We start from the raw sequence: 17,671 nt of genomic DNA, 5'->3' as shown, positions 1-17,671 counted from the left end.
AAAATAGACCTAACTGTCCGATGATCCCTCACCGCATCATATGCTGCCTTCCGCTAGCACATCCTATACATTCATGCAGAATTTGTAAAAAATGGAACTTTAATCAAACTACTCACTGCTGATCCCGTTTCTCGGGAGAAGGTCTGACAAGAAGCTTGTTTTTAGGAAGAAATGTCACGTTTAAAAACAGTCTTCCATTTTTATTTTCACAAACCCTTTCTTTAAAAAAAACCATAATGTTCATGGTAGCATCCATTCTTGGAAAATCATGGAAAATTGCCAACTTCAAAAAATCGTTCGCCTGGCAAGGATGCATCTGCATAACTTAAAGTACATGGCAAGGAGCTGACTGACACGGTCAAGCTCTCGTAGTAACCACCGAGATCGTCGATTAGCTTACCGTTTCGTGTACGGTACACACCTGAAAAGGATGAGATCGAAGGTTGCCTTTTTTAAAAGAGGCCCACCATTTACGAAACCAACATAATAACGAAACGATCCTTCCCGGGCTCGTTCGTTCATAATCGTGAGCCGATTAGGACGTGCCTTCCTTTCAAGCTACCCCGGGATCCGCCGGCTTCGCCTACAAAGGAACGACGATGTCGTCCTTCGAGCCCTTTCGTCCTGCCACTTTAATGCGCCTAATGCGTCTGCGGGTCGTAAAAAGGAATATGCAATTATCCGTTACGCGAGCGCGGCACCATGTCTGACGGGGAAAGGTCACTTTTTAATCAAGGCCACCCGGTACGCTATCATTATCATCATCATCGTCATCGTCATCTGGCGTGTGTGCGACGGATGGATTTTCTTTCCTTGGCCACCTCGTCCACCTTTTTTGTGACATTATAACGTTCAGCCCCTTCAGCTACCCATCATCGCATAAACGACACTGCGGTTGGAGTTTATCATCGCGAAGGACCACAAGAAAGGAGGAATAGTCTCCCAGCGAAAGAAGAAAAATGTAGGAAATACCATTCCGTTGGTTTCGTTCGTTTAACGGCTCAATTAGTGCTGCTTATTATTACTTTGCACTCTATCCCGATGCCATCGGGAGGGACGATTCCGCACGATTACGTGCTTTTTTGGGCCAATGTTTTTTTTTATTTCCTCTTTTTCACTTTGGGGAAAATGAAAAAAAAACATCCGACCAAAAATATTCCGACCGAAATAAATAGGCCACCCTTGAATGGCACGAACGTAACCCGAATAGTTTACGGATTACTTCCTTCACCAAGGTCCTAGGTAGGACATGGCGGAGGGTTGGCCTTATCCACCGAAATTAAGGATCGTTCCATGCACAGCAAAACGTTGCCCACTTTCGTCGGACAAAAGGGGAAGGCTTCCTTTTTCTCACCTATTTCAACTCAAGCCGCCCATGACCGGGTTCTATTTCGATGCCTTTTATCAGCTTTATCAGAGGAAAGACCCCGATTTTTTTTAAAGTGTCGGTCTATCGTTGGGTCGATCGCCGCGAAGGTTCTTTATATTTACAAAGTTTATTTACCATGTAATTCAGACGTAAGGGACGGTTCTGTGAGGAATCATCGTCAAGATTATTTTTTACCCAATCAAAAGATTCTAATGTTCATGCAAACTGAACCATGGTTCATTACGTCATTCATTATATGATTAATTTCCCTTCGCCGGCGAGGTAACAAATTGTTCTAATATTTCACGTCGTGTATACACACACGACAGATACTTTTGCTAGGGAACAAGACTCTGCGCATTCGTTTCCATAACTATTAGTGTGGCATGACGCACAAGAACTTCGTGCCCGCCCCAAGAAGTACCATCCTTTACTTCCTTTCCAGCTCGAGCGTGCCGTAACCATTACCGATTTCTCGGCAAACAAACAAGGCCTTCTGCTTGAATGTCACCGGAATTTAATGAATTTAGCCATTCTGGAAGGTTGGCGGTGTTGTTCCCGGTGCTGAAAGCCACGAGCTACCTCACCGGTTCATTCCATGCAAACACTTCCTCTCCCTCTATGTATCTTGTTCAGGGGTTCTTTCCTGGTGCCCTGGAGCATCGTCAAGCAGCATGGCGTCGTAAGACGATTCGCGAAACGGACGTGCTGGTGTAAAGTTCAACTTCGTCACGTTGCCCTCCTTTCCGCCGCAGCACCTCCCTTCTATGGCCCGAACTATCCACAACCGGCCAAAAACCGGCTGCCGACCGGCGTGACTCTATAATTAGAAAACATGTAAAATAATTTCATTACATGACAGCGAGCCAAAAATTAATACAGACAGCCGGGGACTCGTCCTTCGATCGCCCCAGGAGGGGTTGAGGTTGAAAAAGGGAATAAGGTTTTGGTCTTGCGTCTTCTGCCGGGCTTCATTCCAGGTAGACGGTGTTAAGTGGCGGAGTCGGGGGTTTCGGTCAGAAACGCCGTATTAGAAAAGTGCCGCGAGGTATAGAATAACATCCTGCTCAAATACTTGCACGCCGTCGGTGTGGACCGGAGCAAGCGGCAAGCGGCGCTGGTTTCTTGTTACACGGTGTTGGAAGTGTGAACTTCTCGCAAATGGCCGCGATACTCGCTGGACCGCGATAAATTCGAGGAAAACATGCGCACGCTGGCAAACGTGTTTCGATGGTGTAGTAGTATGTCAGCTATTGATTAAAAATGTTTTGAAGGGTTTTACGAACTTTAAACGAACATCAACGATTGATAACATATATTAGTATCGATATCTTTTTGATCCTTCTCATGATTTTTTAGCAAAAACAATCCCGTTTCGATAGTCATAAGTAAAGATTGAGTCCACATCATTCCTAATCATAATTATTGTTAGAGACAATCCGGAACTGTGAACCCGGAATCGCTCTAACAAGCACCTGTCAAAAATGAGGAACTTTTATAGATAGAAAAATGTGTATAAAAGCGCGAAAACAGACAACGGTCTTTTCAGTAACAAACAAATTGTGCAATAAAAAGACTAAAGTTTTGGTTGCTTTCCAGCCAATGTTGATACTTCCTACAATTTGTTAATTTTTTAATTTTGTTTGTAACAATTATCATAGAGTTTTTTTTCTATTAAATATTGTTATTCGTGTTCTCTAATACACTGGAGGAAACAAGAATAGCACCACCCTGTTTTTTGACAATTTTTTTTATATTTCCATAAAGTTGGAGCTTTTTCGAGTTTGGTACGTTATTACAATCAGTTTCACAACTTTCCAGTGGATTATGGTCGCTTTAATGTGGAGAACTACCATTTAAACCGAAAAAAGCCTAAAAATGGAGAGGAAATAAAAATAGCACCACTTTGGTTCTTTGTTCAGCAATTGAAGATATTTAAAAAACTAATAATCTTAAATGAGTTTTTAAGATATTAGTAGTTAGTATGGAACCTAAACTGTAGAAATTACATTTTATTAGTCGTGTGTTGTTTGATTTTCCAAGCCATTTAGAAGACAGGAACAGCATCGCTTCGTTAAAACCGAGCTAAACATCAAAACTGACCATGGTAGTAGAGGGCAGTTCCCTGAAAATCAGTCATTAAACCTTCCGATTACATATCATAGTAGTAGGGTTGGTGAAACATTCCGGTAACGACGGCCACCAACGGGACGGGAAGGACCAACGCGGGATTAAAACCCAGCTTACGGAGATGGATATGTGAATAATTTATAAATAAGGAGCAAATCAGGGACGAATAGTCATTCTAAATCATGCAGAATTCAACTTAAGGTGCCATAAGACATTTGCAGCAAATTACGTTGAGAGGGGAAAACTACAAGTAGCCACAAAGATTCCGCAAGTCCAACATGACAGAGCGACATGCATTGAAACGGTTCAAACTCACTTCAAGGTATGATTGTTGCTGCGACGCATGAAAAAAAGTTCTTTTCAGGCGAAAACAAGTTCATTCTTGATTTTCTACATTGTTGGAAACAGTTCGGACCCATAAGTTCGAACTCGCTCCAACAGCACCTGTCAGACGAAAAGGGAACGATACTAGCGTTAGAAAACCGATAAAAGAAGTGGAAAAGCGGGAAAAAGCTCGGACTCTTGTACAAGCACAACCAACGGGAATAAAGAGTAAATTTTTGGCTTTTCTTTGCCACAATTCCTAAGAATTCTTTTAATTCCCGCGAAGTAGAAAGTGTTTGCAACATACATGTTTGACAATACTTTTAGCTAGATATTCAACAAGAACCTGGTGTTAAAATGAGCCGGAACGTTGGTGGTGTTAAACCATTAATATGGGGAACTCTCTCACTGCAACGAAAGCTTACCTTGCCATGCATCTGACTGAGAATGAAGTTTAATGTACTAGAAACAAGATTAATTGATCAAAATTAAACTTGGATGAGCTTTGACTTCGTTTTCCAATAAAAACATACCGGATTCCATGAGTTGATGTTGACTACAGGTTGGATTCCTGACATAAGAATGGAGCTATCAAGGTGGCCAGCAGGCTCTCCGTATCCTAATCTCATAAAAAACCTTTGGCCTATTCATTGTCATCGTGGTTGTCTTCAAATGTCAAACATTGGAGCAACAATTACGTGGTAATACGTAATCGTGAATGCTGGGAGCGCCATGAGCAGAACTCTCTGAAAAAAATTATTTTGTACCTCCAAGTCACCGCGTATTGAAGGGATTAGATACAAGTACTCTTATATTTACTAATACAATCATTAAATTATATTTCAATTGAGGTTTTGTTAGAATATCTTCAATTGTTGAACAGAAAACCAAAGTGGTGCTATTTTTATTTCCTCCCCGTTTTCATGAATTATTGGATTTTAACGTTATTAGCCCACATTCATGCGACCGTAATTCACCGGAAAGTTGTGAAACTGATTGTAATAACGTACCAAACTCGAAAAAGCTCCAATTTTATAGAAATATGAAAAATATTGTCAAAAAACAGGGTGGTGCTATTCTTGTTTCCTCCAGTGTATAGAAGCTTTCTGTCAATCGTTCCTTTACCTACTTTGTGACTTAGTGAAAGTGTTGGTAGGACTTTAGAAAAATTAAAGTTGTATTATGTGTACCTTCACAAAAGTTTCCAATTCGAAAAAGTGAACTACAAACGTTTCCATACGCCACAGAAAATAACTTGAAACAAACGATTTGAGCATATTGCATCGCTAATGTGACAAATTATCGTAACTGAAACATGCCATTCGTGACCGTACTGCGATGATTTTATTCGTTCCAGTTTATGATCCCAGGTTAACTACCTCCAGTTAGCGAAATTCAATTAAACGCATTATACCTGTGTAAGCACTCGTGTTCTTTATTTGCTGTTTTTTTTCGTTCGTGTATTATTGTTTATCGGCGACACACCATCTACAATCAGGCGCGGCCACAGCATAAAACAAAATAAAACAAACGTCGGATGGGCGGGAACCGAGCCGACCGAACCAAAATGGCTCATTAATGCCTTGTTATCCGTCTTTAGGCGGCAATGGCGGGCGGCTTGAGCGGGTCAGGAAGAAGGGAAAAAAACGCACGCTTACGAATAGTCAAGCGACACGTAATGCCGGCCATTGGGCGTAGGCTGTCCGGCTCACCATAAAACTTGTCCGTTGGTACAACCGGGAGGAACCGGATCGATGGCTCGTAGAGCGAGTGCCTAGCGAAACCCGAAATTAGTAAATATTGTCCGACCGCTCCGTTCCCGCAATCCCGGGCGGGTTTTTACGGCTTAATTTCGGCGCCGCAAATCCCACCACGTTCGTGGGCAGTCGCTGCACGTGCCACACCTGCACACAGCAGACATCGAAACCCCCTGCCCCCGGTTTGACACGGGACTGGCAAGACCAATTCGGGAAGGAAATTGACCGCGACGGCTTTGGGCAGCGTCGGTGAGCTAACAGCAATGTATGTTGCTTCCTGGCGGGTTCGCCAGAATGATTAAGGTTCCGGATTAATTTCACCACCCCCTCCGTCCGCAATATTACGAGTGTCGGCATGTCGCTATCATTAGCCAGGATGGCCGACCCCAGGTGCAGGTGTGTGTGTGTGTGTGGTTGCGTCGGTCTGTACGAACACTGGACAACCCACATCCCTCCAAAATTCTGCAACGTCGATACGATGGTACATCGCCAAAAATAGTGCGGGCAAATTGCCAAATACCTGAGGTTCCCAAAAGGCTCCGAGCGACTCGCCGAAGCCAACGGAGCGGGACGCAAACAGATCACAGTTTTTTATGCTCATTGCATAAAATAATTTTACTTCTATTTTATATTCAAAGGAAGGTGTATTTCTTTCGTATCAGTATTTTTAATATTACTCAAACTTCACGACTTGAACATAAGAGCAACATTTTTTTCCAAAAGCGTTGAGCTATATTATAGCTACTAACAATATTACCCCATATTTGGTGTGATTAGACTTTAGACAAAAGATTCAAAAATACTTTAAAAGTTGAATGAAACAAACTTTGACCAAAGTAAACGATATCCTTAAAAAGGGTCAACCACGACGTCGGTTCGGCAAACGGTTTGGAAATAAAAAGGTTCCTGCCGAATGTTCAACCAAAGCGCCAAACACTCGCTCGATGTTTCCGCCATCTCGATATTGATTTCTCGTTCTGCTTCTTACTTCGAAACACCAAGGACACAGAAAAATCATCAGGCTAAAAGCGGCGGCACCACGTGCGAAAGCATTCCAAACAGGCAGCACAAAGTGGAAGTCATCGCAGCAAGGCTCCGTAGAGTAAATTGATTGTTCACGTGTGTTTGTTTCTGATTGTTTCGTTCGTCGCCCTTCCCCACGAGTGGTTTGCTCGCAAAGACATCCTTTCAGCGAAAGAATAAATTAAATTTAAGTCGTCTCCGATGGGGTTGTACTTATCCTCCCGACAAGGCAAAACAAGAGCAGAGCGAAAGAGAGAGTGTGTGTGTTTGTGCGTATTTTATTGGCAAAAAAGAATGATACACACGACAATGGAGCCGATAAGACGCCATTACATCATGGCGTGCGCCTTTTGTGGCGATCGTTTTTCTCGTTGTCACTTGTGTCATCGCACATGACGATGATGATGGAAGCGGGCGGCCTGAGGTGACAAGCGTGTGTATGCCAATATTGATGGCACACAATAATGCTCACGGGTAAAGTTGTGCTGACACCACTTCGACGATCCAGTATATTTATTTCCCGAGTTGTGGGAAGTGGGGGATGAAAAGATGAAATTATTCTAAACGATGTTCAGTGGAAAACATTATCACATCGAAACCATCATACCGATACGATGAAGTAACGGATGGCATACACCAACGGGATAATACACATTTTCAATTACATTTACAATTTGTCAGCAGCCCTCTGGAAGGACCCTAAATGCCTTCTCTGGGCAGAACACATTGCCGAAATCACCGAGAAGAATAATACAATTACACTCCAACTGTAAAAAAGCATCATATCGATTCCTCAACCTATGAATATAACCTTGTGCTAAGGGGCACGTCCACAAATCGCTGGTCGGTTGTCCCATGTCGGGTGTTTTATTTGCTACCATACCGTGGAGGATATTGGAAATGGAATTAAATTTTCTCGCCCCTTTCAAGAGTTTATTCACTTAAGATTCTGCCCTCATTACGGGGTTTTTCAATTTTCCCGCACGCAAAACATGACATTCGTACAGTAAGCGTTCAAATGGCATGGGAAGAAAAACAAAATATCGACGAGTTTCGTTCGCCCCGTGTCTGGAAATCAGGAGCACAAATTACCACCGAAGGAATATGGACGTTGCGTAGCGTACGGTTGCCGTAAAAAGGATATGAAAATGTTAATGGATTTCCGCTGGTAACGCTGGCGCGGCCCGGTGCCAGGAAGCGATCAGGAAACTCCGTCCATTTTTCGCAATTTCGTAACCAACACTCAACCCGCCCCGCCGTCCAGCCGCTACCGGGCCGACAACAGTTTATCCTGTGTGGGTGTGAGTGCGTACCGTGTGCGGAAACGCCAGAACCGTCGAGCATCATTTACGTGCTTTGACTTCCAGCTCGTACTGCGGAGTAGGCTATCCAGCGGTGCCCCCCCGACGAAGGTGCCGATGGATAATTCGACCAAAATCAGCAACCATTACGAACCGATTGCCTCCGCACACAACAGTGCCGGCTTGTGCCGAATCGGATATTGCCATGCAACCTGAGTAGCGTGTTTGAGTGCCCAACCGGGTTTCGGGGAATTTTGGCCCTTAAATGTAGCATCGACACGGCGTTTATCGGTAGCAGAGAATGTTTCGGTTAATTATGTGTAACTTGAAACGATTAATAATGTGGCCTAGGTCTAGTAATTGCTCATTGCTGTGAAATTTTAGCCCTCTTCATTTATTTATTAAAAACCAACATATCACTAGTTAAAATGTTATTCAAAAAATCACGGGAATACACGATACGCAAATCAAATGAGCGCCAATTTTACATCAAAAACCGCACGGGATCGAAATTACGTCGACTGTCATCCGAACTCTCGAAGTCGCCTTTCTAACGACGCCCGGTTTAATGATGGGACCGGAGCGCCATGGGTAAACATAAACAGATGATAATTAGGGCAACGAATTTCAAACTCATTTCGCAACCGGACAAAACTTTGCCGTCCTGCCGGCGGTGGGTTAATTTTGCTCGCGAAATGCGAACAAGGCCGTGTACGATGAAACGGCCGGAGATGAGAGGAGTTCTAAAATTGTGAGTATCTTTACGAGTTTGTTCCTGGCGCGCCGTAAGCCGAACGTTTCCCTCGGCATTCTTGCTGTCTTACAGCTGCTGCCTGCCTGCAGTAACCACTCGACGATGTACATTTTGACACTTTGTTTAACACGTTTCATGGATCGAAAACGATGGCAAAGGGGGAATGAAAACTAGACGCTATTTTGACGAAAAGATGTTTTCTAGAGAAAGCAGTAGAAGGTGACAGTTAAAAGTTTTAGTCTTATTTATTTTGCAGATTAATGTAATTTAAGTTTTTAATCAGGGTGCATTTAAAAATGAGCTGCTAAATTACGATTCATGTTTAATTGTAAAATCATGATCAAAATGGAGACGCCTGGTGTTTTTCCTCAAATCTAATAATCATCCCACGTCCCGTGTCCGAGTCGTTCTATTTAGTTACTACAAGAATTCTACAACATTTTGCCGGAAATTCTACGAATCCTCTTGAAGCTTTCCGAGGCCCTACGAAAAGAAAAACATCAGCCCTACCGAACCAGGAAAAACACGTTTACTGAAACGAAGCCCTATAAATACGGCGCCGAGGGGCTAAAACTCTGGGTGTAAATAACTCCTCCAGCGAAAAGCAAAACAACATTTTCAATCTAATACACCGGGGGGGAGGCTGAAAAATTGGATAAATTTCCCTCCAGTGGATTTCGTATGATGGAAATGGTAAGTTTGGCACTCACACCACCGCACTTTCTCGTTCTCTCACCACGCGCTCGCGCATAATACGAGGGCACAAGAATCGGAGAAAAACGGTACCTCGAATACCTTTTCCATGATCCGCTAGCGAATTACAATCACTGCCTAGAATAGGACGAAATCCTTTTTATGTAAGAAAATACATTTTCAGTTCTTGGCATAGCATGAAGAAGGCACCCGAAATGGAAATGGGATAGAAACAAATGCTCACCATGAATCCGCATATCATCATTAGCTTACAGGATGAGCATGGCGAGCACAAAAAAAGGCATGGAATTTCGGCAGATTCCTATACCACATTTCGACGAAACAGAGAGTATGGCATGTTTGTTGGCTGTCGGCGTGAAAAACAATGGCCGCAACAGACGCGTCAGGCGTAAATCACAGCTCCGACTATGCAAGAACAAAAACGAGGCGAATTCAACTGAGAGTGTGAAGTTGGCTTGGAGCTTCAGTCTTTAAGTAGCCGTCGAAACGTCTTACCCTGTCCCACGTGAGCGGACTGACACGCGATTGCCATGCGAAGCTTCGTAATGGCAGGACATTACGTACATTTATTAAGCACCCGAATGGATAATCGAATCACGCCTGTATCGGAAAGCGAACACGCAAGACGACCCGAAGAGGATCGGTTTTTGCGGATGGTAGAACCATAAAACCCTCCGGTTATTCGCCACTAAAAATAGCTCATCGCTCGTTATGCTCATTTGCAATAATTTTTTACAAGCTTCAGAATGGAGGAACCGTCTCGAGTGTTGGGCTTTTGCACGGCACAGAAATGTGCTACTTGTGCGCTGCCATTGAGAGTGTTCGCCGGTGTGGGAAGATGCCGTGCGCCATAAAGAATTCCATTCCGAATTCAAACGCCAACGTCCCGCCACCCAGGACCAACATTTTTCCTTTCAGTTCGTTCGCTTTTCGTTTGCGCTTTTGTGGTTCGTGGCTAGCTTCTTCGGACCAGCTTCATCGTCTCGGCATCAGGAGCCGGGGTTCATTTGGCCGCAAATGGCATGTCGGAGGGGCACGACGGAGCATTCCAGCACCAAAATAGAACGTTCTCGGCAAAATACACAGCACGCTTCGGTGAACTGAAACGAAAATAAGACGGTGGTGTCTATTCTCGTGCCGCCGTTCGAAAGCTTATTTCCTACGTTTTATCGGTTTGAAAGGGAGGGAAGTGCGGTGAAGAATTGATTCCGTTCCTCGCAAAACTTTGCCTCTGTCAGTGTTCTATTAAAGAAAATAAACAAATAAACAAACAAGTGCAAATTTGTTCGGAAACAACCCGTCCCGAATGCACTTCACTAGCACGAAACTTTCATATTCCGTCAAACGTTCGCAAATGTGTCGCACGTAGATAAAAACTTTAATCCCCCTCTCAATGCGACGCTCGGGAACGCCCGGCAGAGGAATATTCAATGTTCTGAAAGTTAAAAAATCGATTTTATTATCCTGTTCCTTGCAGGCCAACTTTGCACTCAAACCGCGATTCGCGTTTTTACGATGGCGCGCGAAGTTTTCGCCCAGAAAGCACAAGTGCGCCCAAGTAAAAGGGACTTTTTTAATTACTTTATGTCGTCGCGACCGCCCTGAGAAACGCGCCAACAGTGCCACACCTGGTGCTATTAATTTGTCATTGTCTTTTAAAGCACTTTATGGGAGCCGTTTGCGAACGGTTGTGAGAACAAGCACTTGAGAACTTCCCGGCTGAAGGAAGACAAATAGGATGCAAGTGCATGCGAAAGACAATGGGAGAATGTAAAGTGAATAATTTAGATCTCCAGTGTTCTTAGGAATATATTTAGATGCAAGAAGGAGTGCTTAGAATATCTAAAACAAAATTCTAATGAGAACTGTAATAGAGAAAACATTTTTCCATATGATAAGAAATGGTCGGTTTTCGAAATGGAAAATCTAATAAATTTATGACTTTTATTTTACACACCTGTCGACCACTGTTGTGTCTCAGATGAGTGTTTGTCTTATTCTATTACGACCATCAACCGCACTTGTTTTCTTTTTCTTGCGTTATTTTCTTGCGTTGCGATCGTTAAAACAACTCCATAAAAAAAACTCTGCTTGATGATTTGCTTCCATTGTGTTTCACGCGACCAAATCGCAACCGGGGTAAAACTTTAACCAGCGGAGGACACAACACTACGGAACGGTATCCTTTTTCGCTGACGTCAGCAACCGTGTCGTTCAGGAGGTTTCTCTCTCGGGAGGTGGATCCTCGTTTCACCCCGTAACAACTTAATGTCAACAATCTCGGGCATTCGGGCACCGAAACTAAACCCCGTAAGTGCTTGCACGATTTTCGCACATACACACGCTCACCGAAGGAGGGAGCATAGGAATGGCTTCGCTCGCTTGCTGACGTCGTGATGTTTGTACAGACACGTGCGACCGGACGGTGGAAAACCGTGTTCAAAAGAAGGAACTAAGCCGGGGAGGATACAATGGATGAAATTAAAATTAATCGGCGAAAGCAATGGTGCGTTAAAGTAGCTATGGCAAACGAAAAACTGCACAGATTTTTATGCAGCAAAACAAAAAAAGGGAAGCAATAATGATCGTACGAATCGTTTGGGAACCGAAACAAAAGATGACTTGCGCACAACCGACACGAACATTATCTCGTAAATTATTTAATGTATTCCACAGACGATCGAAAACGTGTATCATCCCTGGAGCTCCGTTGTCGGCGAGTACACATTCGAGATTTTCCAACATCGACCGCCCAACTCTCTGGGGTCGATCGATTCGAATCTCATCAGGGTAACGGTGTCTCCTCCGAGCGTCCTTTCGATCAAACGCCCTCCCCAATGCGGCCGTAGGTCAACGAAACAGCAGAGAAATTGGGGACCGTTGGAGGGATCGTTTCAACTTTTGGCAGCGCTTCCGAAGTCTCGTACGGCCGAAGGGGAGAAGGAAGACTTTCCGAAAATGTCATGAATTTCTAAAACCGATCCGAAGCGATAAGAAAAGGCGCGGTTCGTGGGGCGAGAAGGGCCAGATACGGTCTAAATGATGGGGCCGCTATACGCGCCCGTGATAGATACGCACGCAAGGGCACGGCATGTTTTGGGGAAGATCTGCGTAGGTCAAACAGAAGACGTGGGAACTTTTATTAAAATTTAGACTAAGCCCAACGATAACGGAATTGATTCATTCATTTTTCAAGGCCCCAACAACCGTGAAGAGCCGTACCTAAATGAGGGAACTCTCAGGAACTCGGAGGAGAAGCCGGCGAAGTGATGATTTATAGATACCCTGTTGGTTGCCCGATACGGACGGTGAAGGTATCGTCGCCCGAGGAACACATTAAACATAAATTACCAGGCGCCTCCATGAGTGGCGATAGGCATCGCCAATGACACTAAAAGCCAGTGGAGGAAATTTGGCCCGATCGGGTAGGTGAACGTTTTAAGAAAATGTTTCCCTTTCCCCGACTTTTCCTTGCTCCGCACGTCGCCAAACTAGACCGCAGCCGATGATGGGTAGTAATTTTAGAGCCATTCCAGTGGCATCGTACCAGGCGTGCGGTTTCAACCGTTGGACCGGACGGGAGCTTTTCCAAGTGTGCGTTGAAAGGAAAAACAGACCAACTCTTCACAGTCCTCGCCTCTCGGCGTACGGAGCGCCAAATCAAATGGCTTCTACAGCGTGAAAAGGCTGGCCTGGCGAAAAGAGCACACGCCAGACGCCACGTCATCGAACCGAAACTGGCGAAACCGAGCTTTTCGGGACCGAGAAAAGGGAGAACCTCATTAATCTTATTTTACTGCCATCGACCTTGCTGGAGGGGGCGCTGCTGCTGCTGGGAAGACAAATTAGAGCCGCCCGCTGGCGAAGGTGGTAGCATCGGAATGGTCGGGAAGGAAGCCACGAAGCCGTTGACCGATTTTTGGAAAAAGGAAAGGCCCGCTCGTGCGATTGTGGCCCTTCGCGCGGCACTTCAGCGAACAACCATTTCAACACGGCGCCTTTATGAGCGGGTATACAGTTTCTACTTTAGACCATCCGAAACCGGAGGAATCGAAACGACAAAAATGGGATTTATCCTTCCCTTTTTTTGGACATTAAAATGTACAGTCCTTTCCCTGTTCATTGGCTTTTAGTTTTAAATGTCGCTCGAAACGGCCAATCTCACGGCAGTGTAAACTATTTCAATGGAAAAATAAATTAAAGGGTTCCGTAAAACCGAACCGTAAAGAACAGATTTTCTTCTTTCATCTGCTTAAACACACAAAAATACTCTCCCTTTAGCAGCACCCTTAGCTCCGGTTTCCGCAATTTATTTCACATCCGTTGGTAAAAGTACCAAGTCCACAAGTAAAACAAATCCTTATTTTATGGCCCACCCCTTTTGCCCAACTTGATTGCACCCTTTCCTAGAAAATGGTCAACGCAACGGTCGTGCAGAGTTTCAGAAGCGCAGATTTATGAGCAGCTTCGCTGATTTACGGCTGGACGAGAGACTGTGTGTATCGGGTGGGAAGTAACTTTCCCGACGCGCTTTCTCGTGGCTTGGATTACACGACGCACGCTCGGTGGACAAGGAAAAACTTTTACCCTAAGCTTTGTTGAAACAGGAGGAAAAGCACACCAGCGAATGGGAGACTCGCTCGGCGTTAAAGTTCTCAGCACAGCATGAACCAACCATCAAGATTATTAATCACGCAATCATGTATCCAAGTCATACAATTGTCAGAGTCCTCGTGAAATCAACAGGTAGGATAATTAAAGAGAAAGTTAAACGAACATTTCGTTTGGTGTATATTTCCCAACACCCTCGTATCAAGCTTATTTTCCAATGCTAGGATCACGATTACCATGGGAAAATCACTCGAATTTTCCAATCATCTTCAGGAGAACTAAGCTAATACACCATTGTCCGACTCAAGGAAAACTCCCCAAAATACAACGACTGAAACACGCCATCGTACGAAAAATAGCCCCACCTGGGACCGACATTTATGCACGGTCGTTATATTCTTGCAGCTTTTCCAAGCACAACCATTTCCAGACCGAACCGTACCCTCGTCCACTGGACCAATAAACGAACGAGTGGAAAAATACAGTAAGTTTCTTCGGCACTTCATTTAGCGCCCGGTCGGTGGAGCTTTTTTCCAATGTTCGTCGGGTCCCTGATGGGAAAAGACGACAACCCAACCCAAAAAAGCCCAAACGAAAAAAAAAAATGGAATCAAACGGACAAACACCCGATCAATAAAGCAATTTTCACACAATTTTAGCATCGTCCAAGGCTCGCTTTTGAGCATGGGTGGTGGTGGTGGTGGATATACTTTCGACTGACCTTCCCCTCCCGGATACCCGCCGCCACACCATTGAGCATGCTCCGTTCCGAGGCCGTTAAATTACATCCGCAGTTTTTATGGAATTTAGCTCGCGACCACCAGCGACGCAACATGAACACAAAGACCTGCGAAAAGCGCAGCGTCTGGGCGGCTGTGTGCTAGAGGAGCTGGCCTGAGGAGCGGCCCGGCGGCGCTCAGATTGTCTTGTCGAAGTCAAATGACCTCATAAAAAGGACAACGTTATTGGTGTTGATTTTGCGTAGCAAAACAAAAACCCGGGCGATCGGGCGGCAATTAAATGAATAATGATTGAATTTCGGCTGCGTATGGTGTCGGAATGGCTTTGATCAAGTTAAATTAAGCTAATTAACACATAAATCAAACCAAATTGCCTGATTAACATAACCATCCGGGTTCAACACATCTTAATCGCGAAATCAATCGATACTTTATGTACAACGAACAGAAACGATTTTAAAAACCAAGCATTTGTTTTTAAAATAATTTTCTTAAAACTGTACCATCTTCATTTGAATACAGAACGTTTAAAAAATAGAGTAAAGCAGTCGAATGTGTCAGAGTAGAGGAGAACTATTCTTCTGAGTTTCAAGCAATTTTCCACACCCATACACAACCCCCGCACCAGGACGGATGAGAACCCAGCAAAAAATCGATTGCTTTACCCTAATTTCCTGCGTTCACAAAGAATCGTCTAACCGAAAAGTTCATTCAAAGAACCACCCACTTTGCCTAGCGGCAGCAAAATGTAAAACATCCCTAGCAGCGAAGGGCAGACGACTTTCATGTAACGTTAAAGGCCTTTCTTTCGAACAGTAATTTTTCTTTCGAACAGTAATTTTTCTATCGTACAGCCCACCACCTCCTCTAGCCACCGGCTAGTTTGAGTGGTCAGTCCTCACCCTACAGCAAAAGTTAAATGGCCCGAAGTACAAAGCGCTTTTTTATCATCCAACTTAGCGGGCGAGAGTCTGGTGTACTTCGAAGGCTTCCGAGGGTGAGTTCGGGAGGGTCCGGAAGGTTTCGGCTTGCCTTTATTCCCTTTAATCAGGGCCCGTGTTTGAAGCTCAGGCCTCAGGTGATTGAGCGGAACTGCCCGATATCGTTAGGTGAAGGGACGTTTATAGCGCTTCCGAATTTCCTTTCACGATGGAAATGCGTTTAAAGTGTGTGTGTGTATAAATGTGTTTATACGGACGAGTGTTATTTCCTCATAAATTGTGTCTATTTCAAAAACCACTTCACGGAGAAGATTTATGATGACGGGGTCTGTCAAATCCTTTGCTTAAACTGATACTGCTGTTAACAAAATAGTTATAAACTCTCTACTTAAAACTCCCATTCCACCTGTCCTGTGGCATACAATTTCTATCCTCCATCGAAAGTTTTCCTCTACATTTGCTCTTTGCTAATACTTACTATGGCCGCTTTTCTTCCCATTGGATTTACTTTTGTTTTTCCTCGGGTAAAGATGGATTTTACTCTGTCCGCATCCCATCCTGTGGCACTTTCAGAAAAAGAGTGGCGAAAGAAGACTCTATTCTTTTTCTTTTTTTTCTTTTGTTTTTTTTAACACAAAAACACTACACTCGCACAGCACGCGCACACATCTGTAGACTTTGTTTGCTTAGCTACCCCGCCCGGTAGAGGCTCGGCTGGTTCGCCGCTTATTCATGTTAGGTGACACTTTGCACTGAACTGCATTGCACAACAAACTGACCTACCGCACGACACATTTAGATCATTTCTTGGGTAAACTTTTCCGGAAAATCACAGTGAAACCTACAGGAGAAGTTGAACATATCAATAAAGCACAATTTTGGCACAGTTAAACACATCACAATTAATTGGCGAAGTCGCCCATCGCTTCACAGACTAAAAAAAATACTAAACGAGATTCAACAAAATTCCACATATCATAATGCCTTTATCCCTCAGCAATAAATCAGTTTGGGTTTGTATTCCTTAAATGATGCAGATGATACGATTTGGAACTGTTTGGAGCGTATATCCTGAAATGAGAGAAAATAAGAGATAAACTTTAGTTAAACCACATGAAAGTTTGTTCATAATGTATGATTATGATTAATGCTCGATGCTAAACAAAACCCAATATCATTTACACTATAACTATATATAAATTGTATATATTCCTTGATGCCAAGGTGCTTAATCGAAGTTAAGCTTAAAGATTTTATTTGTTGACCAAAAAAATAAACGTCTGTTTTTCAGTATCAGAACTAATACACATTTTCCTAAATAAAACAAAAGATCACACATAAATTTTTTTTTCCCTAACCTGGCCCGTATTAAGAACAACAATTTGGTTTTCAATCATGAACAAACCACTCAAAGTGGCGACCATCAGAGGCTTTTGGCCGGGAGAAGATTAAAGTGCTCCCAAAAACCCGCTCGTATGGCCAAATTTATGTGCCCCACCGTGTCCCGATGAATCCAAAGCACTTTGCCGCAATTTGCAATTTGGTGAACCTCCCCGGGTGTGCCTTCGTTGGGCTTAATTTCCCTCCTTCCATTCTACACCCCGCAACTCTTTGTCGCGCCCGAAGAAAAACAATTTCCCAATGCAACGATAGGCTCCAATGGTTGATGGGAGCATTCTATGGGAGTACCTCAGCTAGCTACCAGCACTCTGCCTTCCTGCCTCTAAACCCTCCACCTTTCTGTCGATGATGTGTTCATTTTACCTAATGCAATATTCTCCTGAAATGGACACAGGACAACAACGAAAACAACTAACAGCGCACACGACACCGTTGGGGCCTATTGGGGAATGTGTTCTTTTTTCCCCAGGTTTCTGCCTGATTTTGCTCCGGCCAATAACAGCCCAGAGAGCCAGCCCGGACGCTAGTACGCTTCCTGCGTGGCCCGGAAAATTAATTAATCATTTCGCAGCGATAATTTAATTGAATTCAGTGTCCTCTTCCCTC

General features: G+C 44.0%; 1 protein-coding gene across 1 annotated transcript in view; it reads right to left on the bottom strand.

Moving 5' to 3' along the window:
- Positions 1–16,280, bottom strand: part of LOC131294289 (putative uncharacterized protein DDB_G0271606) — a 34,167-nt gene extending 17,887 nt beyond the window's left edge. Inside the window, exon 1 of the mRNA XM_058322335.1 lies at positions 16,143–16,280. Coding sequence (XP_058178318.1) covers positions 16,143–16,221 — 79 coding nt within the window. The 5' untranslated portion in view covers positions 16,222–16,280. The remainder of the gene's footprint in view (positions 1–16,142) is intronic.
- Between the last annotated feature and the right edge of the window lie 1,391 nt (positions 16,281–17,671).

This window comes from Anopheles ziemanni, chromosome 2, assembly GCF_943734765.1.
Source record: "Anopheles ziemanni chromosome 2, idAnoZiCoDA_A2_x.2, whole genome shotgun sequence".
In the NCBI taxonomy this organism is placed as follows: domain Eukaryota; kingdom Metazoa; phylum Arthropoda; class Insecta; order Diptera; family Culicidae; genus Anopheles; species Anopheles ziemanni.
The sequence above is the reverse complement of the archived record's forward strand: the minus strand, read 5'-3'. Positions and strand labels throughout refer to the sequence as shown.